General features: G+C 37.2%; 3 protein-coding genes across 4 annotated transcripts; 1 reads left to right on the top strand and 2 right to left on the bottom strand.

Moving 5' to 3' along the window:
• Positions 1-377: 377 nt before the first annotated feature.
• On the bottom strand, positions 378-2,826 carry pgam1b (phosphoglycerate mutase 1b). The gene is made up of 4 exons (XM_055204239.2): positions 2,535-2,826; positions 1,804-2,078; positions 1,536-1,716; positions 378-1,401 (listed from the first exon to the last, which is right to left on the bottom strand). Exons 1-4 carry the CDS (start codon positions 2,671-2,673, stop codon positions 1,232-1,234), a joined length of 765 nt encoding a protein of 254 aa, XP_055060214.1. The 5' UTR covers positions 2,674-2,826; the 3' UTR covers positions 378-1,231.
• Positions 2,827-2,987: 161 nt separating this feature from the next.
• Positions 2,988-7,833, bottom strand: cdc25d (cell division cycle 25 homolog d). Of its 2 annotated transcripts, none has more exons than XM_073860197.1 (12): positions 7,544-7,833; positions 7,091-7,196; positions 6,651-6,678; positions 6,527-6,560; positions 6,246-6,308; positions 5,863-6,006; positions 5,660-5,764; positions 5,515-5,577; positions 5,330-5,428; positions 4,133-4,329; positions 3,936-4,047; positions 2,988-3,854 (listed from the first exon to the last, which is right to left on the bottom strand). In XM_073860197.1, exons 1-12 carry the CDS (start codon positions 7,646-7,648, stop codon positions 3,717-3,719), a joined length of 1,194 nt encoding a protein of 397 aa, XP_073716298.1. In that variant the 5' UTR covers positions 7,649-7,833; the 3' UTR covers positions 2,988-3,716. The 2 variants fall into 2 exon arrangements, with proteins under 2 accessions (XP_073716298.1, XP_073716299.1); XM_073860198.1 differs by having other exon boundaries at positions 2,991-3,854; positions 6,527-6,557; positions 7,544-7,832.
• Positions 7,834-11,816: 3,983 nt separating this feature from the next.
• Positions 11,817-21,836, top strand: pi4k2a (phosphatidylinositol 4-kinase type 2 alpha). Its single transcript, XM_055204236.2, has 9 exons — positions 11,817-12,302; positions 17,604-17,804; positions 18,132-18,263; positions 18,369-18,522; positions 18,620-18,681; positions 18,759-18,858; positions 19,000-19,133; positions 19,635-19,694; positions 20,923-21,836. The coding sequence occupies exons 1-9, from the start codon at positions 11,964-11,966 to the stop codon at positions 21,082-21,084; spliced, it is 1,344 nt and encodes a 447-aa protein (XP_055060211.1). The 5' UTR covers positions 11,817-11,963; the 3' UTR covers positions 21,085-21,836.
• Positions 21,837-22,753: the final 917 nt, after the last annotated feature.

The raw sequence follows: 22,753 nt of genomic DNA, 5'->3' as shown, positions 1-22,753 counted from the left end.
ATTTGAATGTTTGTGACTATAAAATAAATTAAACTCACTTTCTACACATTTTCCAGTTATACAATTCCCAAATGCATATTTTTTATGTCAACAATTTTTAGGACATTATTTTTGATAACATTTTAGAAATCAGTTACATTTAATTTATGAAGATATTTTAAAAGACCTCAAAGTAGAAAACTGTGAGAAAATCTAATTTCATCTTTTTTTTGCCATTGTGTAAACATAAATGTTTATGCCCATATCTAAGTGTTTGTATATTTTTTTTTTTATAAAAATAGCAGCATATTATTTTTTAGTTCAAAATGCATGTCATATGTGTAAAAAATGCTAGCCAATTATTTATTTCTAAAGAATCAAATAAAACACATACAACATTTATTTCTGCTTAGGTTGGCCAACATTTATTGGGATTGCACATTACTAATGTAAACAAGCATACAGTAAAACACCATCTTTCAGTCAAGTGAAAATAATATCCACACTATTTATTTCCAAAATGTGAAGGATAAGACAACACGTGAGAAGGTATTTTCTAGAGGAATATCAATTTTTAATCACTCTTCTCATCTTAAATGAATGTTTGTGGAATACATCATATGTTGGTCAAAATACAGTGAAAATGAAATGGACAACAGCATGATTATAACATACAGTTACAGTGCAATTACCAGACCAAAGACAAAAACAACCATCTTTTTCAATAAATATCTCTCATAGGAATATAATCTTCTGTTAATTACCATTTAAACTTACATCACGAATCCTAAACGCAGTTTCGGAATATCTTTTCAGTGCTTTAAAGCAGGGAATATTTTAAAGAGCGCGTCTGTGGGCGTATATATAGGACATCGGTATTATGCATGAATCACACATTTCTGCTACCCACCACATCATTAATATAAGCTGTTGCCTGGATACAGTCAAAGCCATGCCATCACAGATAAAACACATGTACCATCTTTTAAATATGTTCAGCGCAGAGACTATTCAAAGCTAAAATATCTCCTAAATTTATTGTGGCTCAGTTGTAATTAATATATTCATACTCAAGGGGTTAAAGTGACTGCGATAACTGTATGTAAAAGGTTTTATTACAGTAAGATGGTCCCAGTTATATGCTTATAGCATTAATAAATGTATTATTGGTCATTGGTTTGGTACTAGACTTGTTCTCTGATTGTGGTTTTTGGGGAGAATTGTTATGAGACCAAACATACAATGCTATTGTCTATTTCTTGGCTTTGCCCTGAGCGGCTACAGCTTCCATTGCTTTGCGAACAGTCTCCTCATCTCCCAGGAATTGCATGGGTTTCACGGGTTTCAGGTTCTTGTCCAGCTCATAGAGGATGGGGATTCCTGTAGGCAGGTTCAGCTCCATAATCGCCTCCTCTGTCATACCTAGAAAACACACAGCGGTCATACATAAGAGGTGTTCAGATCAATTACATCTTTATATATTTAACTGAACCCATATATCAATCTCTTATCAGTGAGCTTTACTTTTTCAGGTGTCGTCTGACATATTTTCTCACCTTCCAGGTGTTTCACGATGCCTCTCAGGCTGTTGCCGTGGGCAGCGATGAGGACTCTCTTCCCCTCTTTGATTTGAGGAACAATTTCCTCGTTCCAGAACGGCAGCGCACGAGCAATAGTGTCCTTGAGACTCTCGCACGAGGGCAGCTGGTCCTCTGTAAGGTCGGCATATCGACGGTCCTGCAGCAAAACGTGACAGTGTTGTACTATAGTCTCAAAACAAAAGTAAAAGATGTTTGTTGGAGATCACCGTTAAAGCATACTAACCTTACTGATGTTGGTGTAGTAGTCGTGGTCAGGGTCCATGGATGGAGGGGGGGTGTCATAAGAGCGCCTCCAAATTTTCACCTGAGCCTCCCCGTGTTTGGCTGCCGTCTCGGCTTTGTTGAGTCCAGTGAGACCGCCGTAGTGGCGTTCGTTCAGACGCCAGGTGCGATGCACGGGCAGCCACATCTGATCAATGCCATCCAGCACCAACCACAGGGTCCTGATAGCTCGCTTCAAGACGGACGTGTAGCATATGTCAAACTCATATCCAGCATCTGGAAGAGAAAAGTCCGATGACTATAATTTAAATTTTTGTTGTGATAGACTGCACCCCCTGCCTTCAGCCTGAGATACTGGGTTGGGCTGCAGCCTCCCATGACTCTGCGGAGGACAAGCAAGTTTGGATGATATTTATAATGGCTGCTAGTATAGAATGAGAACAAAAATTAGCTGAAATAAATTAAAAACATTAAAAGGACAAGAAAGGAATTACACATCGAAATAATTTAAACTGCACATTTTTATATATGCATAACATTTAATTCTTATATAAAAGTTAACTCATTTACAAAAATACACCTGCAGGTCGGTGCAGAGAGCATGCATCTCTTCAGGCCTGCAGTGTCGCAGTGGTCTCATATCGTGTACACAACAGGGCCATTAAGCAATCCAAGAAAGACATGCAGTAGGATCTATCTGTTTAATTAGGGGGGCATTTAAAACACTGTCACCTTTTAGGGCCTGTCCGCCCCTCTTGGCTTCCTCTTCTCCGGTTTCGCTCAGATCCGCATCGAACCAGCCGCAGAATCGGTTCTCTTGGTTCCAGCAGCTTTCGCCGTGACGGATCAAAACGAGCTTATACGCGGCCATGTCGCTGCGTGCACACGCTTTCAAATGCAATGGAAAGGTTCGTACCGAATAACGGAGATACGGACCGGGGAAACGGATCAGAGATGCTGGCAGATCGGATGTAAGTCGGGAGATCTGGAGGTCGTTGCTTGCTTGTGAAAGTTGCAAGGAAACGCTTCCTGGTTGGTGCGACCAATCAGAGGGGAAATTAAAGACCACGCGCGTTTACGTCACTACATCTGATGCTCCGATTCGACCTTGAGCGTCGTTGTATGTAAACATTTATTTGTAAAAGAATCTCATACTAGTTTTTATTTTTATGAACTTACATTTTTCATTTAAAATTGTATTTTTGTTAAATATGTGTTCAACAGATTGTTATACCACCATATTGTTGATATTTTGTCTTGTTTATGACTGGCAATTAAGAAAAAGACCTCGATAGTACTAATGCATTCTTTATTAATAGTAGTACATACTATACAGTGTGTAACATCATAGTGCACGTCATTCTGAGATAACAATAAAATAACCTTGAGACACAACTACCAATATTTTTAATAATAAATTCATACCTACAGGTGGCCTAAAATCCAAAAAAGTATGCATATTCCGATTGCAATGAAGTACATACTTTAGTGCAGTGGTTCTCAAACTTTTCATGGTGCGACCTCCCTAGTGTACGGCCCTACTGAAAAATCCAGCATAAGCTGGTGAGAGCTGGTTTTAACTGGTCTCCCAGCTTGGTTTTGCTGGTCTAGCTGTGTTTTGGTCAGTTTTTAAGCTGGTCTAGCTTAAACCAGCTTTTCATAAAACTTTCTCAAAAACTTAAAATTGTAAATAAACAAAACAAAAAAATTGCATCATACAATGTAATGCTGAGTCTTAGTAGCATTATTTTTCTAAGGTTTAATTACACAGAATTTACGAGAAATTAATGCATTTTATAAAAGGTCATAAAATAGGGCACCCTTGGCACAAGGCCCCCAATTTGATAGCCACTGGTTTAGTGCATAGAAGTATACAAGTTGTGATGCAGCTGATGTCCATAAGTAAAGTCGTGTTTATTGTGTCGTCCTTTGATGAATTCTGATCGGCCGTCTTCTTCGTTGACGTGTGGGTCTTCTCCTGCGAAAGCCATGCAGCTGCCCCTGGTAGTCCTGGTGATGCATGGGTACATATCCACAGGGGTCACACATGTCCTGAGACAGACAGAGAGATTAGTGTGCATGCTGCGATGCACATGATGTTTAGGGAAATAATGCACAGATATTGTGTTATACCGGATAGCAGCTGTGAAAGTGTTTGTAACCACCCAACAGAAGGTAGACCTCGGGATAGTGCAGGTTTGGATACACATTTAGACATCTGTCTAACCTCCTCAGATACTGACACCTGTTGAACATGTAAGAAATATCACTGTATCAATTTTACGTGTTCATGTTATGAGAGCCAAAAACATCTCTTAAAGTTATCTTACAGATGTGGCCCTCTTTCGGATGAGAACTCGCAGTGGAACACTATTAGTTTCCGTGGCGATGACCCCTCCACTTTTGCAATTGAGTCAGATGGCTGGTGCCCCCAGAAGAAGCTTCCTGTGGGGTGAAGCTTAGCCCTTTCTAATGCTTGGGCGACAGCTTGCTGGATCTGATATTCAGTGTAAAGGTTTACTGCTCCCTGTATTAAAGAGAGAACATAATTAAAGCCTTACTATTCCTGTGCAAACATACACATTTGAAGACACGGTCGAAATTCAAATGAAGTCTATGTCATATATGTCTATGTACATTAGCTTTGAGGTCATTTTTATTCTAGCGTGCCCATTGACAAAATTACTTTTAAGCAAACTAAAATGTCCCTCCCTCAATACCTCCTGCAGCAAACCACCAATCAGGAAATCATGCTTTACTGTTGTGATGTAAACCAAAAGCTATTGGCTATTTAAAAAACATGACAGCTTTGATACGTCTTGCTGAAACGTTCTTTTTCGAAAGGAAAAATATGTAAACACTAAAAAGAAAAGTTTAAAGTCCCCGTGAACCGGAAGTCACGATTGTCTTTACTTCCGGATTGGGGCGTATTTTCGAGTGAAACAGAATATCGCGCAAGGAAAATAGTGGGCGTGGCTTGTGTTTTCGACTGTGCTTTGAGTGGATATAGAAAAGTTGTATGGAACTGGCAGCAGGCAGCAAGAGACAATTGCGTGTGAAATTCAGACGCGAATACGCTCAATTTGACGGCTTTAGCTAGCTTGTAGTCTCAAATTGAGTTCTGCCTCTGCTTGCCTTGGTACATCGTAATCACGTCACTACTAGAGCAAGCTCCTGATTGGTTAACATGCCAAGTTCAGATTTTTCAACTCATTTACGTTGCGTCATTACGTTACGTCATTTACGTCGCGTCATTTACGTCGCATCATTTACACCACCTCATTCGCACGAATCGGATATCTGTAGCGTCTTTACATTGACTTAACATGTAAATCACTAACGTTTCACGCTTCTTTCACGTCTGGTGCCACAAGAGGGTGGAAGTACATTTTTAGATTTTGATTGAAGTTTATGAGGGTACATGAATTAAAAAAGACAATAATAAACACTGCAATATTACATAAAAAATGTAAGTTTTAATTTCATTGTAACTTTAATGCTTGTGAGTTACGAATATATTTAAATACCTTAATATGTCCACCTTGATATTCATACGGATAACGACAGTCGACGATGAGGAAGTCCTCAACCGCTGGACCAAACTGACCCTTGATCAGCGACGCCACCTGCAAGTCATGAATAGACCAAAGCATTTAAATAAACATTGAATGTTTGTGATAAAACATTACGTTAGTTTCAGACGATTTCTTACTGTGTGTGCACTGACACAGTGAAGCTCTTGATGGCCAACACTTTCAACAGGAAGCAAGTGTTGCTATGGAAACAATTGTATCAAAACTGAATACATGGTTATTAGCTATTATTGATTGATTACCTCTCTAAAGACCTATACGTACCTTACTAAAGTCCCCTATGAGGGTGAGGTCAGCGACGGCGGCCTCGGTTATATTAATGGGTGGAGCTTTTCTGTGTGACCTCATTCTACAGAACTTCACAGCAGCCTATGGAAACACAATGACAGATCAAATATTCATGTGCACAAATGAATACTAATAATTGAAGCACATTTAACACATTTGAATTTTTATTTTACTCTCACCGTCGGGTCTATCGCATCCATCTCCCTCGGATAACTGCCATCATCTTCTGGATCACTGCAGTATTGTTTCCAGTTTCTACATGCTGGTTCTGACCTCTGCGATGCACTTGAAAATCTGCTAGACAGCCGCACACGCAGTCTCTTCTGCTGGACAATGCAAACTACATTACCCACAATGCAACAGCAATGGGATGGTCAACATAAGTGAGAAGCACAGGTGACAGAAAAAAACACTCCTTGTAAACACTGCCAAATTCAAAAGTGCAGTGTAAAATGTCATGCAAGATATACAAACTGAATTACCTGAATATGGCAATGCAATTTAGTTAAAAAAAAACAAAATGTGGAGTAATGTTTAGCTATTTAAAACAACTGTTACTGACAACAGCTCGCTCATTTTCCTTATTAGCATGTAGTTCCCTCTGAAGACGTCTTGACTGGACCTCCTGATTCGATACAAATAGAAAAAACATCAGATACAATCTTATATTTAGTTTTTATTAATTGTGGATCTGTTTTGTTTATAGTCAGTTAAAAATAAATAAATACATGACAATACAGTAAAAAAATTTTTTATTTGCACATAAAGTGTCTTTTCATATGACATTTCAGGAATTCCTTTATGGTTGTATCATAGATCAGGTTTGGTCAGTGCATGTCTTACCTTGTTTGAAGAGGATTCAGGGGAAAGACTTCTGCTGAAACAGAAAAAAATGTACTGTATGATAGTTTGTTCAACCATGTGATCATCACAGTTTACTGATTAACCATGTGCATGTTTTCATTACCTTGCTCTTCGTCTTCTCACTGCAGAGACTAGAAGGGGCAATTTGAAAAAAATATACCAGGATTAAATAATCAGATTTGTGGCCGTTTTATTATTTGCATTTATGCATTTGGCAGATGCTTATGTGAGGAATTTAAAATGCATTTGTGGTAATGTGTGTTCCCATGACCTTTGCGTTGCCAGTGCAATTGAGCTAAAGGGGAAGACAAATCTTTCCAAGGGGCTCTACCAATACTTATTAATATTAAAAATATATTATTAGTTACAAATGTCTCCAATAATCTATACTTTCTGCTTGACATAGATCTCCAGTGCCTACTGGTATACACTGTAAGTAGTGTAAACAATTATTAGTTACTAACAATTGTTGCGTATTGTGTGTGGGTGTGTGTAATAGAGAGAGAGAGAGAGAGAGAGAGAGAGAGAAACTCTTGTCCAGACCTGTTGGCGTCTCTCTCTCCCTGGAGAGAGTGTTTATCGGTGTACTGATCCATTCAGGTGTCAAAACAAGCTTTCTCCGGGGGGTCCAGCTCTTTTCTGTCACACTTATGCATTATAAAAATATAAATGATTTTATCATATGAATATATTAATACTGTATTTGCAAAATATGACAAATATACTATATGTTATTTATTAGTGTACTATTTGTGTGAAAATGATATTATTATAATAAACATTATAATAATATATATAATTATTATAACATTACACACTTAAATAATAATACAAATATAATGTCATATTATTAAATAATAGTATAATAATTATTATTAATACACTTTGTTTATATTAGAATTTGCTTTTAATGTTTAATGTATTTTAAATGTGCACTAATAAATAGAAAACCTTTAAATAAATAGAAAACCTTTAAATAGTTGCAAGACTCACACTATCCTGACACTGGAGCTTCTGCAGGCTGAATGAGAGCTCAGAGACCGGAGAGGACTCTTCTGCAGAGGAGAGATCCCAAACTGCCTCCGTCACATCCCCAGCCATTAAAATGACGATAAAGATCTAACTGTGCTCTAATACAAACTGCAAAGTTAAATATCAGATGTGCATGATGATTCATCAAACACTAATACATAACTCCTGCTGGTGAATATAAAATATGCGCAATTCATTTGCAAGATGCCTGACATAAAAGTCAGTTGTGTCTGTGGCTAATACGCAGTGATGGATATTGTGAATGGGCGTGTTCGACTTCACGGAACTCTGCGCAAAACGATATGACATCACAGTACCGCGAGAGTGATTTAGAACTCTGCTTTTGAATCGCTCTCGCGGCACTATGATGTCATGTGCTATCAATCTGCGCAGCGTCTGGAAAAGTCGCACACGCCCAATGTCTCATCCTCTGTCCACTAGGGTCTCTCCGGTCACCTCCCCTTGGAAACTTGTGTTGCTACAACAAGATCATGTGATGCGTGTTGTGCGTCGCGTCCCTGTGAGTCTAGTCATGCCAATCTGGCACAGAGGAGTCACTCATCTGACACACGTGGAAAATCACAGCACAACATTTCCTTCCCCAAAACTTAAATGTTTGCAGTTCAGTTGAGGGGGTACATTTTATAACGGATACTAAAAAAAATGATTATTTATTAGTAGAACAGAAGACAGACTTTTAGTTTGCCCACTTCTTTATATTTTTATTAAAACTTTATAGTAACATAATTTTCTCAGAAATTAAGGTTTTGGAGTAGTCCCAATTTAGTCCCAAAAAGGGCTCAAGACTAGTCTAAGACTAAAATGCATGTTTGAGTTGTCCCCACCAAAAACAGCTTGCCCTGACCTAATTTTAAATACAATTTTGTTACAACATGCACAACAGCAATGTGTTTTATAAGGTATGTTTAAAAACAACTTAATTGTCCTAATAAGGTAGTCCTGGCTTAATCTAAACTCTCTTCGGGAACCCCTTAAACATTTTTAAAAATTAAAACCTGTTCACAATACTAGCCCCAATGCAAATACAGCAAAGATACATTTATTTGGCCAAAAATAAGTTTTTAATATATGTTAAATATATTTTTGTAGAAACTAAAGCTTAATTAACTATATATTTTACATTTGAAAATATATTTAGATTTAACCTTCATATATTAACATATATTTCTAAATTTTTTTCAGGGGCAACAAATACATTTCTAATTTTACAACTCATGTGGCAAAAATATTTTTTTGCATGTTTGTCACACTTTAATGTTTCAGATCCTAAAACAAATTGAAATAATTATCAAAGATAACCCAAGTAAAGATAACATGCAATTTTTAAATGAAGGTTTTTTAGATCAGTGTTTCCCAACCCTGGTCCTCGGGCACCCCCTCCCAGAAAGTTTTAGATGTCTCCTTATTTAACACACCTGATTTAACTCATCAGCCTCCTTACAAAATGGTAAACATGTGTCCCTAACAAGCTGATGAGTTAAATCAGGTGTGTTAAATAAGGAGACATCTAAAACTTTCTGGGAGGGGGTGCCCGAGGACCAGGGTTGGGAAACACTGTTTTAGATTATGAGGATTAAAACAAAATCCAAACACACATGGCATTTTTGAGCATGAAACGCCTTTTTAAGGTCATGCCACATCATCTCAGTAGGATTGATATCAGGACTTTGACTAGGCCACTTCAGAGTCTTCATTTAGTTTTTCTTCAGCCATTCAGAGGTGGGCTTGCTGGTGTGTTTTGGATCATTTTCCTGCTGCAAAACCCAAGTTCGCTTTAGCATTAGGTCACAAACAGATGGCAGGACATTGTCTTTCAGGATTTTTTGGGAGACAGCAGAATTCATTGTTCCATTATCACAGCATGTCTTCCAGGTCCTGAAGCAGCAAAACAGATATGTAATATTTATTAACTTACAATTAAGCGGATCTGCGTCATCTCGCAAGGTTTGCCAAAAGTTTCACGATTTACATCCAAAACATGATGCATGATGGGATACACTTAGCCTTGAATGGCCCTGTTCTAAATGGCACACTGCGGACTTGTGGACTCAGAGTCCAGACTTTGATGACATCATGTAGTTTAAACACAGAGTCTTGCCCTCAAAGTCAGAATCCTTAGAAGGATCCAGCCCCTGAATTGGGATGCACTCTTTATGTTCATTGTGCTCAGCAGCAGATTTTGTCTTGAAACTGTGCCACTGCAGGCCATTTTTGCCCAGTCTCTTTCTTATGGTGGAGTCATGAACACTGACCTTAACTGAGGCAAGAAAGGCCTGCAGTTCTTTTGATGATGTTGTGGGGTCTTTTGTGATCTTTTGAATGAGCCGTCGCTGCGCTCTTGGGGTTGTTTTGGTCGGCCGCCCACTCCTAAGAAGGTTCTCCACTGTTCCATGGTTTCCTCATTTGTGGTTAATGGCTCTCACTGTGCTTCGCTAAAGTCCCAAATCTTTTGAAATGCCTTTATAACCTTTTCCAGACTGATGGATCTCAATTACTTTCTTTCTCATTTGTTCCTGAATTTCGTTGGACCTCAACATGTTGTGCAGCTTCTGAGGATCTTTTGTTGTAACAGGAAACACGATTTGTTCCGCGCATGTATGAAAGACGTAACATCATATATATTAGCCCAATCCTTACTGTTGATAGAACTTTAGTGAGTCTCATTATATGTCTGCCTTTAGCAAGTGTAAATTGATAATAATGATTGTTTAATGCCTGTTTTGTATCTAAGTTTGTTAACTTAATAAAAATGTTGGCACTCTGTGTTTTTGGTATTGTTATAAGACAATGAAATATTGTTTTCAATGTCTGAATTAATTAATTAATACATTTTAAGGTTAATATGTGGCACAACTGAAATAAATTTGATTGTATGAAAACATGTAATACAATTAAACTAAATAGTTTACATGTGTTATACCTTATTTGGGAAATACCACATATCTATGTTGTATATTTCCCAAAGGAGGTCTAACAAGTGTAAAAAAAAAAATTATTACATAGTTTTCATCCATTTATCATACATGAATTGTATGTGCTTGTTGTTTACATGTAATATTTCATTTTCTAAATATATGTTTTGTTATATATCTGTTCTACTTATTGCATCACATTTTAACACATTTCTGCATTTTAAAAAATATGGATTACAAAAACATAGGACAAAATTCATTCAATTTATTTATTCATTAATGAATTTGTTCATTTCATCATTTCAGCCTTTTTCCATGGAGTAGGACAAAAATGTTTCATGTCCTCTTGACATTCAAAATTAAACAAAGTCATCTTTTGCTTCAGAAAATTAATCACACATCACCCTCCTGAAGGGATTTTGTTGATCATTATTGCTAATTTCACTTCTTCGCTTTAACATTTAATTAATATTGAGATAAAGGATATTTGACGTGCTGTCCAAGGGGAGGGCTCTATAACAAATTTGAATATTGATCATACTTAATTCTTCTATTAATCGCATTATTTCTCTTTCATATGCTGTACATTATAATAGGGTATGTTCCACAGTCTCAGGTATATAAGTTATTGCAATTACCTGATTCATAATCAATAATAAATAATGATTGATAAAGCACTGAATGACCAAAGCTGAGTCTAGATATTATGTGTCCTTCCTACTTCCAAAGTTTCTCCTTTCATTTGCAGCTTGTTCTTGTTTTGTTTTCCCTTCATAATAAAAACCTTCATTTACTTGTGTTATCTTTAATAAATGAAACATTAAAATGTGACAAACATGCAAAAAAAAAAAAAAAAAAAAAAAAACACAGGAAGGGGCCAACACTTTTTTACATCACTGTATTTATTTTTAAAACATATTTCAAAATATACAAAAAGGCCAAAAATATATTGGTGAAAAATACATTTTGTAAACATACATTTATTTTTGGTATATTTTGAAATGATTTAAAATGATTAGATAAAAACGTATCTTTAAAACCTTATAGGTATCGTAGTTGGTGTGAACGGGCCTTCACACTGAGCAACACTCTCTTTTATTAGTTAGTGCAGATAAACAAGTCGAGTTTGCAAGTCACAAATTTCACCAAACTACTAAACTAATCACACTGCAGTGATGTTGTGCTTTATCACATGGTCGATGTGGGTGTCATTGGCTCTAACCAATCACAGCTTACATATGGAAAAACAATATCGTTTCGAAGCGCCGATTGGTCGGAGGCTTTGACATCACTGGCTAGTCCCACCTCTTTGCGGAAGTGTATTGTCATGTGACTGGTTTGTTGGCGATCTACTGTACCGAGCTGCATCACTTCATTAAAGCAACAAACGGACGTTTGTCCTTTGTAATTTCCCCTTTCCCCCTTTTCTCCAACTCTCTTTTCTCTCAGCCATGGACGAGACGAGCCCGTTAGTCTCACCTACTCGCGATTCCAATGATTTCAACTATGGTCCGACCGAGCCGACCAGTCCCCGGGGCGTATTTGGAGGCACGCCGGGCTCCGTGATGCGCCTGCCGGCGGGGAGTCCTGGGCGCAGCCGGGAGCGTCAGCCGTTGCTGGACCGGGATCGTGGCGCGTCTCCGCGGGATCCGTACAGGAATGACTTTCCGGATGATCCGCTGTTCAATGCGATCATCCGGAAGGCTGAGCGGGCCATCGAGGAGGGCATCTACCCGGAGCGCATCTATCAGGGCTCCAGTGGCAGCTACTTTGTCAAAGATTCAACAGGGGTGAGAAAGTTCACTGTCATTTAATGTTTTATGTTTAGATGCGCAGACTCAGATTGAGCCAAACATGTTGTTTATTGAAATATCACATTAACAGCTGTGTCATCAGGTCAGGCCTGCAAACCAGAAGTTAGCGTATGATCTAAACTTTCTAACCTCAAATGGGATTGACAATGGTAGGGTAGTTTATGGTGTTACTCAACTCTGGGTACTTTTATTACACAAATTAAAACTTTACCTCTGGTGTCATTTACACCATCACCAAAAATGTTGACCCAAGTTAGGCAACAGTGTCATTTAAGAGCAACTGATAAAGGTATTACTTATTTTTATTAGTATCGAACCCCTAACCATTTACCTCAGTGCTCTACCAATTGAGCAATGGGAAGTCAAAATTGAATTTTGCAAGCACATCTGTATGTTTTCAGTGATTCAGGATCTCTGGACCTATCGCTGTGTCATTGCTCAGACAGTTAATTAAATTGGATTAGAGAACTGCAAATGGTTCTGTCTCAAAATCTAGTGAGCGGCCTACCAAGACAGCATTTGTAGGCATCACAGGCACTCCTGGATTTTTTGCCAGAAAATGTTTGTTTGCCAAAACACTGCTTTGCTGCGTAGCTCATTAGATTTTAAAATGGAGCCACGGCCTTTCATCCTTAAACAAAAGTTTTACAAGTTTTTCTTAAAAGACCTTTAGTGAAAATACAGCAGCATCCATTATTTTTATTATTATTATTCATAGACGTGATGTAATTACCTACTCTGTTATCCAGCACTCATTTCTGCTTTGTCTGAATGGTTTCCCATATGAATTTATCAAAGGAAACACAATGGGTTAATGGCTCTCACGAGAGGCGTGATTTGACCTAAGAGCTGTCACGTGTGTTAAGTGGCCTAATTCTGATGTCCTTATAGCGTATCATGAACACAGTATTGTTAGATAAGTTAATTCACCAGATAGCCAGAGTATGTGAAACTGCTGTTGTTGTGTCCAAAGGTAAAAAGGTTATTGATTAATGTTTTTTATGGGTCACTTTTGATTGATTAAAATAAAATGTTACTATGAAGCTTTGTCTTGTCTGTTCCTGTAGCTCATTGGGTAGAGCATTATCACATTTATAGTTGTTAAAGTTGTGAGCTTGATTCCCATAAACACACATACGGATAAAAACGTATGCCTTGAGTGGACTGTTTATCACTTTGATTACAGTGTCTGCCAAATGCATCAAAATCAAATGCTTTCTCTAACATTTCCTTAATTTGTTTAGTGCTTAGACTATCAAAATCTTTATTGGTATAGATGCGACAATAAATGCAATATACACTAACTGTGGGTTCACACCAGAAGCGAGTTCAACGATTTGCGCGATTACATACAAAGTCAATGAAAAGACGCGATCAGATGCGTCCTAGCATGGGGCGGTGCAAATGACGCAATATGGGTCTCGCATTTGCCGTGAAAACACACGCTATTCGCCTCAAACGTATCTACGCCCAAGTTGAAAAATTTAGTTAAAGGAATAGTCCATTTTCTTATAAGAAAAATCCAGATAATTTACTCACCACCATGTCATCCAAAATGTTGATGTCTTTCTTTGTTCAGTCCAGAAGAAATGATGTTTTTTGAGGAAAACATTGCAGGATTTTTCTCATTTTAATAGACACCAACACTTAATACTTAATTGAACACGTAACAGTTTTTTCAACAGAGTTTCAAAGGACTTTAAATGATCCCAAACGAGGCTTTAGGGTCTCATCTAGCGATACGATTGTCATTTTTGACAAGAAAAATAAAAAATATGCTCTTTTAAACCACAACTTTTCGTCTACTTCGGTCCAGCGCGACCTCGCGTAAATGCGTAGTGACGTAGGGAGGTCACGTGTAACATATATAAAACGCACATTTGCGGACCATTGTAAACCATAAACTGACACAAAGACATTAATTAGTATTAGTTGACATACAACAACGTATGAACGGTCCTCTTTCTCCACACTTGTAAACACTGGGGCGGAGTTTCGAGTTCGTCCTCTGTGACCTCTTGACGTCATGACGTATTGCGCGAGGTCACGCTGACGCTTTCAGGACTGGACCTGGTTTAAAAGTGTATATTTGTTATTTTTGTTGTCAAAAATGACAATAGTTTCGCTAGATAAGACCCTTATGCCTCGTTTGGGATCGTTTATAGTCCTTTGAAACTCTGTTGAAAAAACTGTTAAGTGTTGGTGTCCATGAAAGTCCATTAAAATGAGAAAAATCCTGCAATGTTTTCCTCAAAAAACATAATTTCTTCTGGACTGAACAAAGAAAGACATCAACATTTTGGATGACATGGTGGTGAGTAAATTATCTGGATTTTTCTTTTAAGAAAATGGACTATTCCTTTAAATCCTGGGAGTAATCTAGAGCGAAGAACGCGATGCCCCGCATTTGGTGTACACGTAGCATAATAATACCTGGCCGATAACTACTCTGAATCGCACAGCCGATATTATGCACAGCAATTTTTATGTACTATGGCTTTTGATCGTTAAATCCTTCTGCACGAGAGCGCCCTCTGGCTTTTGGATGTAGCGCCATTTCATCGTAATTCATTGACAAGCATAGCAAGCATCATCGGCCGATATATCAGTGCACCCCTATTTATTGGTTTAATGTAGGCAAAACAGTTGACTGCGATGAAAACCAAACACATATGTAAACATTGATTGTTTAAACATAATTCATGCACTATAATTGATCTCATTTAATATTTTTTACTCATAAATTTATCACATTTTGACAGTAAAATGCGTTTTAATTACAATTCATGTTGATTTTAAAATAAGACTTCATATCAAAAACGTAGTGTAAGATTAGTGACGACATAGTTGTTGTGTTCTTTTTAGTTGTTGGGTGTAGTTTAAGCTGTTTAATGCTAAAAATCACACCTTTGTACTACCTGACCTGTGCTTGTGTTAGTTTAGTCAGAAGTGGTTTAATCTTCCTGAGCAATATTGCGCAGTTCTTAAACTCTCACGTTGTGAATAATGTGATTGAGACGTAATGATTCAGTATGTCAGTAAACATATTAAAGGGATAGTTCACTCCAAAATTAAAACTACAATCTATTATTAAAACTATTTACTAACCCTCATGTTGCTTGAACCCCAAATGTCTTTCTTAGTTTTTCAGAACCCTAACGCAGTTTCTTTTTAAAGTTAAAATGTTTCTGGTTACTATGGCACTGGATGGTGACCAATTTGGGCTTCAACACTTCAGACTTCAAAATGGCCCAAAAGCGTTAAATAAATAACTTAACTTGTGTCATGTACTTTAAGTGTCCTGAAGAAATGTACTCATGTTGTTTCTTAGTTGTTACACATTAATTAACTAAATCTTCTTAAATTGACTAAACGACAGTTTGGACATAGAGAATATGCACTGAAAGAGAGGCAAAACTTTTTTGAAAATCTGCATTTGGGTTTTGAAGAACAAAGAAAGACAATGGGGGTTCAAAGGACATGAGGGTGAGTAATACATACGCCCTATGTCATACATTGGAAACTCACCCTCTCGTGAATGCGACTCAGGCGTTACCATTAGCTAGTTCAAAATATTAATATTTTTTTAAGAAATCACATCGATTGCCATTTTAAAGGCCTTTATTAACCCCCTGGAGCCATGTGCATTACTTCTATGAAGCATGGATGGACTTTTTTGGGCTTCAAATCAAAAGCACCATTTACTGCCATTATAAAGCTTGGAACAGCCAGGACATTTTCTAATATAACTCCGATTTTGTTTGTCTAAAAATAAATGATCACATAAATCAAGGATGGCTTGAGGATGAGTAAATCATCGGGTAATTAATTTTTTTCTGAACTATCCATTTAAGAGCACAAGGATAGTCTCACTAACCAACAGTTTCAGAACCGAAAAAATAACAGGAGTTTAAGGAACTGATATTTACTATAAAATTTTCTGTGGAAGAAATGGAATTTCCAATATGATTTATTTAATTTGAGAAAAAATGTTTTTGAAGAAAAAAAAAGTACTCCAATGTTTAAGATTTAATGCTCTTGACTCTGAAATGTAATATGTAATGCTCCTATTTGGAAAAGAAAGCCATGTTTGAATCAATAAATCAATTCGAGCTGTCTGTAGGAGGCAGAACTGAGCTGTAGACAGGATTGTTCTTGAAGCGATCATGCAGTGTTTCAGGTTGGTTGCTGATGGTCCTCAGAAAGGTGCAGACTCTTCTCTGTGAACATGCTGGAAAGTTCTTCTGTTCAATATGGAGGCAACTCACATGAGTCATGCACCTCATAGGCACATCTATGATCAGATGATCTGCTGGACAGTGTCACTGACAAAATACGCATGCTTTGCTATGAAGTCTTTCTCCAACTCTTTTCTTTTAGTTGGAGGAAACACTTCATGGGAGTCTGAAAAACGAACCCCTTGGGTGATCAGAACAGGGCTGTGTAAGATTATCAAAATATCATAAACGTGCATATCACAATCGTTTGCAATAACTGAATAATTTTAATACTTAAAATAATGTGAAACGTGTATGTAAGTTTCCATTTTTAAACTGATTTTAATAAGCTCACATTGATTTTACAAACGTAAAGTATTATCGTATATCGCAAGTTATCACACATCAATTTTTTTTTAATAGGTTTTGTAAATCTGAACTGTGCAGCTCTAGATTAAACTATATTTTAATAACGCTTTAAAACAGAGCAAAATATATTAAGCGTTAAAGGTGTAATGTGTTTTAGTGGCATCTAGTGGTGAGATTGTGAATAGCAATCAACCTCAATTTCGAAACGCAATGGGAAGCTACAATAGCCACCACAGGACAAACATGTCATTGTCTGATGCAACGTAGAGACGAATCACGCTCTATAGGGCAGTTTGTCCGTTTAGGGCTACTGTAGAAACATGGCGGCGACTTCCATGTAAGGAGACCCACTGTGTATGTAGATAAAAATGTCTCATTCTAAGTTAATAAAAACAATACAGTTCATTATGTAAGGTCTTTATACACCACTGATAATATAGTTATATGGATTATATTGCATTTCTTTCAAGATTTTTTTTCTCCTAAAAGTTACACAGTGTACCTTTAAGTTATAAAAGTGAAATGTACGCTACTTTTGAGGCTATTTGCTAAAACAGTCACAGTCAAGTCATCGCAATAAAATGTGTGAATGCCAACAGGAATGTGACGTGGTAGGACTGCTTTTTCTCGAGCAGATTCGTCACGTTTCAATTTACGTTTCACTTATGACCTTTAATGTTCTCTCCAACAGAAGATCATCGGGGTCTTTAAACCAAAGAACGAGGAACCTTACGGGCAGCTGAACCCAAAGTGGACCAAATGGCTGCAGAAGCTCTGCTGTCCTTGCTGTTTCGGCCGGGACTGTCTGGTTCTGAACCAGGGTTACCTGTCAGAGGCCGGAGCCAGTTTAGTGGACCAAAAACTAGAACTCAATATTGTGCCACGCACCAAGGTATGACAACATCTAACTGTTGATTCAGATCAATACTGTTTATGTGCGTCACGTCAGTAATGTGAAACGAAAACCAAGGTGAAATAAGGACATGAGAAAGCTAGAGTGGTAGTCGTGGTGGTTTCACATTTGTTTTTTAACCTTATTCGTTTCCTGTTGTTGGCACGGTTGAAAACAAACAGTCCACCACATAGCTAAACGCAACTAAACTTATCTCACACCTTCACACCCACAATGTCAGCACTGTCAGTTTCTATTACTTAGCAGAGAGAGGGTAGACATTTAATCTATAAAAGATCACAAACGTTTTATTGCTTTTTGTCCTAGGTGGTGAATTTAGCGAGTGAGACGTTTAATTACAGCGCTATTGACCGCGTAAAGTCCAGAGGGAAGAAGTTAGCGCTAGAAAAGGTGCCCAAAGTCGGCCAACGTTTTCATCGAATTGGCCTGCCCCCCAAGGTAAGTGTGCTCGTTGTCAGCGCCACCTATCTGTCTGGAGAAGGATCAGGTCACTGTTGCACTTTATTGATGGTTGTCGCTTTATAAACTCATTTACTGTTGTAGGTCGGCTCATTCCAGCTTTTTGTCGAGGGTTATAAAGATGCAGACTTCTGGCTGCGGCGATTTGAGGCTGAGCCTTTACCCGAAAACACCAATCGCCAACTCCAGCTACAGTTTGAGAGACTGGTGGTGCTGGATTACATCATCAGAAACACAGGTAACCACTGAGGAACATGAAAACACATTTTAACTAGTACGCAACTAATCCTCTCAGCTTTTACAGCCCTAACAAGATTATTTCTGTGTGCTTTTAGATCGAGGAAATGATAACTGGCTCTTAAAATATGATTGTCCCATGGACACATCAAGCAATAGAGTAAGTGGCCAACATAAATAGACAGATTGTTTTATTCACTGTGTGTGTTTGAACACATTTCATGTTTTGTTGTCCAGGATAGTGATTGGGTAGTAGTGAAGGACCCCATCATTCAACTAGCAGCGATTGATAATGGCCTGGCTTTCCCCCTTAAACATCCAGACTCATGGAGAGCCTGTAAGCCAATCATTATCCACTTCACAATCACATGATAGGCAATTGATCAAATGTACATTTCTTACTGAATTAATGACTTTTTTTTTACTTCAGTGTAGTTTGTTTTTAATGTTGTCAAAATTGTTAAACTTTTTCTTGTAGATCCTTTTTATTGGGCGTGGCTACCTCAGGCTAAAATTGCATTCTCCGAAGAAATCCGGGATTTAGTGATTCCCAAATTATCTGATCCAAACTTCGTCAAGGACCTGGAAGAAGACCTGTATGAGCTTTTTAAGGTGAGATTGCCTTAAAATATCCTTGGTTTTTATGCAAGTTAGTCAGTTTCTTAAAGGTGCAATGTGGGACTTTTAGAAGTATCTAATGATATTATAATGCAATATAATATATTACCAGTGGTGTATAAAGATCGTATATAATAAACTGTATTGTTACCTTAGAATGAGCCGTTAATCTACATACACTGCGGGTCTCCTTAAATGGAAGTCGCCATTTTGCACCGGCATGTTTCTACATAAGAGCGCATTTTGATATAACATTGTCTCAGACGATGACTTGTTTGTCCTGTGGGGGCATCCGTAGCTTCACTATGCGTTTCGAAAGGGAGGGCTGAGCTTTCGACTGAGCCATTAGTTGCAGTTCAAAATCTCACCACTAGATACCACTAATAATCCCACATTGCACCTTTAATCATACCAAGACACTGACTGGTATTTAAGTCAAGTCGATTTTAGACATTCTGTGCTCATTATTTGCTTTCTCTTTGTTTACATTGACAGAAAGACCAAGGGTTTGACAGGGGACAGTTCAAGAAACAGATTTCAGTAATGAGGGGGCAGGTGAGTCGTTAACATTGAAAAAATTTAAAGCAATTATTTTCAACAATGCCGTTGGGTTAAATTAACCCAGAAAACGTTGAAACATTATAGAAATTGGGTTGTAATTTAACCTGTGCTGGGTTGTTTCAGCCCAAAATGCTTATTATTGTGTCAAATATAAACATTTTCTGGGTTCATTTAACCCAACGGCATTGTGGGAAATAATTCTGCATTGAATGTACTGTAAATACTAGTGCTGGGAAAAGATTAATCGTGATTAATTGCATACAAAATAAAAGTGATTTTTAGCATAATATACAAGTGTGTGATGTGTGTAATTATTATGTATATATAAATACATTACACACACATTCATGTATGTATTTAAGAAACATTCACATTTGTGTGTGTGTGTATATATTTATTTGTTTTTTTATATATTCTTTATTATATATAAATGTAAAAAAAATCTGAAATGTATATATGTATGTGTGTGTGTTTAAATATACATAATAATTACACACAGCATACACAAAATTATGCGTAAATTAACTTGTATTTTGTATGTGATTTATCGTGATTAATCTTTGGCCAGCACTAGTAAATACAAAAGATTTCAATAGTTTTGGATGCTGTGGGAAATAGGACATTATTCTTCAAGTATTAAGAAATGTCAAGCAATTCTAATTACAAGCACAAAGCTGTTTTAAATAAACAAATGCATATATGAAATGAAGCTTGAAAGTGAACGTTTTGCAATCACTTAGTGAAATGTAGTCTTGCTATGAAAATCAGCTGTCTGGTTTATCTTAAGTTTTCACAAAAAGGGCACTAGATAAAGTGAATATTTGTTTTTTTTCATAAAGTTTATTTTTTATCCTAGATGTTAGACTTTTAATTTGTACATTTGAATATATCTTTGTATATCTGCAGACTTTTTTTGTGTGTATATCTACTGAAGATTTAGCAAAATCTGCTAAAATTACCCATACACTAGCATAAAAATGACTTTAAAGCTAATGGACATGGACCAATAACTCAGATTCTGATTTCATTTAACTTTTCAAATCCATGACACGCCCTCTAAAAGTGAAAGTAAAACCAATTTAACAAAGCTACATAAAGGCATTGTTCATCTGTGCCTTCTGAATATTGGTTGAATCAGACACATCCTAGTTCACTCAAAGCTAGATTTGTGTTATGTTTTAGATTCAGTCCTCATCCTTTTTTCTGTCTTGTGTTCCTCTAGATCCTGAATCTCAGTCAGGCTCTGAAAGACGGTAAAACTCCTCTGCAGCTGGTACAGATGCCACCTATTATCGTGGAGACGGCACGGGCGCCTCAACGGGCCAACAGCGAATCTTACACACAGAGCTTCCAAAGCAGAAGACCCTTCTTTACCTGGTGGTGATGGGGGGCTTTCATGTGTGTGTGTTGGGGGTGCACGTACGGCCAGATTCTTGGAATTATTTCCTTTTTTTCCTTTATCGACTGACATCAGAACACTGATTTTGGGAGCAACGAGTGAATTTTTTTTCTCTTGACTTGAGAGCATTGGCTTGCAGGAAGACACTGCTGACTATAACACTGTATGGACACGCGCATGAGACGCCTTCAGTGCGACTTGCATGTCAATAAGACAATGAAGGAGAAACTTTCTGCTGTAGTACCTTTGATGCTTGACTGCTTTATCGCCCTCTCCAGTACTGGAAGAGGAACTACAACACAGTAGTGGTGTCCAATAGCATCCAAGTACAATGCGCTGCTTCCATTTAAACACAATGAACTGTCTAATTCATAGCCAATTTCTTGTTCTGTTAGTTTAGTTGTCTTACATTTATGTTGAAAAATCACACACCGTACCTTTTTGCTTATATTTTTCTATTTTTGATATGCGTGCATCTGATGTGCGCAACCCAAGTCGACCTCTGCGCTGAACTGAGCATGTGCGGTAACACTGGAGGGTTCCATTCTTCACTATCATTCGTTTTCACTCAAAAACCTAAAGATGTTGTAATTTTTTAACAATCTATTTAGAGACGTCATCAAAATGACCTTAAAACACAAGACAATGATCTGTATAATTTATATGTAATGTATTTAATGAAAGATGCTAAAACTTTAACGGTGCATTACTCAATAAAATAAGAGATGTAAGTTTAATTTCAAAAACATTTTTTATTTTGAAGTTCCAGCTTTTGATGATGAGAAAAATAATTCTTATTCTCACACATGTAGTGTTACACATGTACTTTTATACCCTGATGCAAAAGTTGACTCGGGAAGAGTTTGTTTTAAGATGTCAGCTACATGTCTGAATCTGTATTGCTTCTGAAAATGTTAAATAATCGGTAATAAGTATTAGAGTTCAGTTATACAACTTCAGCTACTGGTGATATTACAGTTCTAATGCATAATTTACATATTATCACAAACTATTTGTATATAAAACAACACTATAATGACCAAGAGTGAACTCCGCTACAGCAGAAAATTCAATGTATATATCGCTCAATATACATCACTGAACTTTAAAAATAACATGCATGTATCATTAAATAATAGAAAGCCCAGACTCTCTTGCCCAACACATTCATATGAACAAAACACAGGAGGCGGGGCCTCTGGAAGCTTTGATAAGCATAGAGTCATAATTTTGTGTTCAGATTTGAAGTAGTTTAACTTAGAAATAAAAAAATGTCAAGGTTTGTTTCTGTGGAAGTTTATAACAATGAGAATAAATAATATGAAACTGAATGGCGACATGGGCTATTTTAGCATCATTAAATGGTTAAACTTTAAAGGAAACTTTACTAGATCTTAAAGGGACAGTTCACTGAAAAATAAAAATTGTGTCATCATTTACTCAACCTCATGTTGCTTCAAGCCTGTGTACATGTCTTTGTTCTGCTGAAGATATTTTAAGCAATGTTTGTAACCAAGCAGATCTGGGGCACCATTGACTTCCAATATAGGGAAGAATAATACTATGGAAGTGAACGGTGCCCCCAAAAAACATTTTCAAAATATCTTTATTTGTGTTCAGCAAAACAAAGACCACTTTACAGGTTTGGAACAAA

The sequence above is a fragment of the Misgurnus anguillicaudatus genome, chromosome 3 (assembly GCF_027580225.2).
Source record: "Misgurnus anguillicaudatus chromosome 3, ASM2758022v2, whole genome shotgun sequence".
Taxonomy (NCBI): domain Eukaryota; kingdom Metazoa; phylum Chordata; class Actinopteri; order Cypriniformes; family Cobitidae; genus Misgurnus; species Misgurnus anguillicaudatus.
This window is presented reverse-complemented; position numbering and strand designations above follow the sequence as displayed.

Excerpts from the sequence above, each read along its gene's own strand:
- pgam1b (XM_055204239.2), bottom strand. The coding sequence starts at position 2,673 with ATGGCCGCGTATAAGCTCGTTTTGATCCGTCACGGCGAAAGCTGCTGG. Across the intron at positions 2,079-2,534 it reads GGGCGGACAGGCCCTAAAAG|ATGCTGGATATGAGTTTGAC; the intron begins GTGACAGTGTTT and ends TTTCTCTTCCAG. Across the intron at positions 1,402-1,535 it reads CATCGTGAAACACCTGGAAG|GTATGACAGAGGAGGCGATT; the intron begins GTGAGAAAATAT and ends TGTGTTTTCTAG.
- cdc25d (XM_073860197.1), bottom strand. The coding sequence starts at position 7,648 with ATGGCTGGGGATGTGACGGAGGCAGTTTGGGATCTCTCCTCTGCAGAA. Across the intron at positions 6,561-6,650 it reads GTGAGAAGACGAAGAGCAAG|CAGAAGTCTTTCCCCTGAAT; the intron begins GTAATGAAAACA and ends TTTCTGTTTCAG. Across the intron at positions 5,578-5,659 it reads TCATAGGGGACTTTAGTAAG|CAACACTTGCTTCCTGTTGA; the intron begins GTACGTATAGGT and ends TTGTTTCCATAG.
- pi4k2a (XM_055204236.2), top strand. The coding sequence starts at position 11,964 with ATGGACGAGACGAGCCCGTTAGTCTCACCTACTCGCGATTCCAATGAT. Across the intron at positions 18,682-18,758 it reads TGGACACATCAAGCAATAGA|GATAGTGATTGGGTAGTAGT; the intron begins GTAAGTGGCCAA and ends TTTGTTGTCCAG. Across the intron at positions 19,695-20,922 it reads TTTCAGTAATGAGGGGGCAG|ATCCTGAATCTCAGTCAGGC; the intron begins GTGAGTCGTTAA and ends GTGTTCCTCTAG.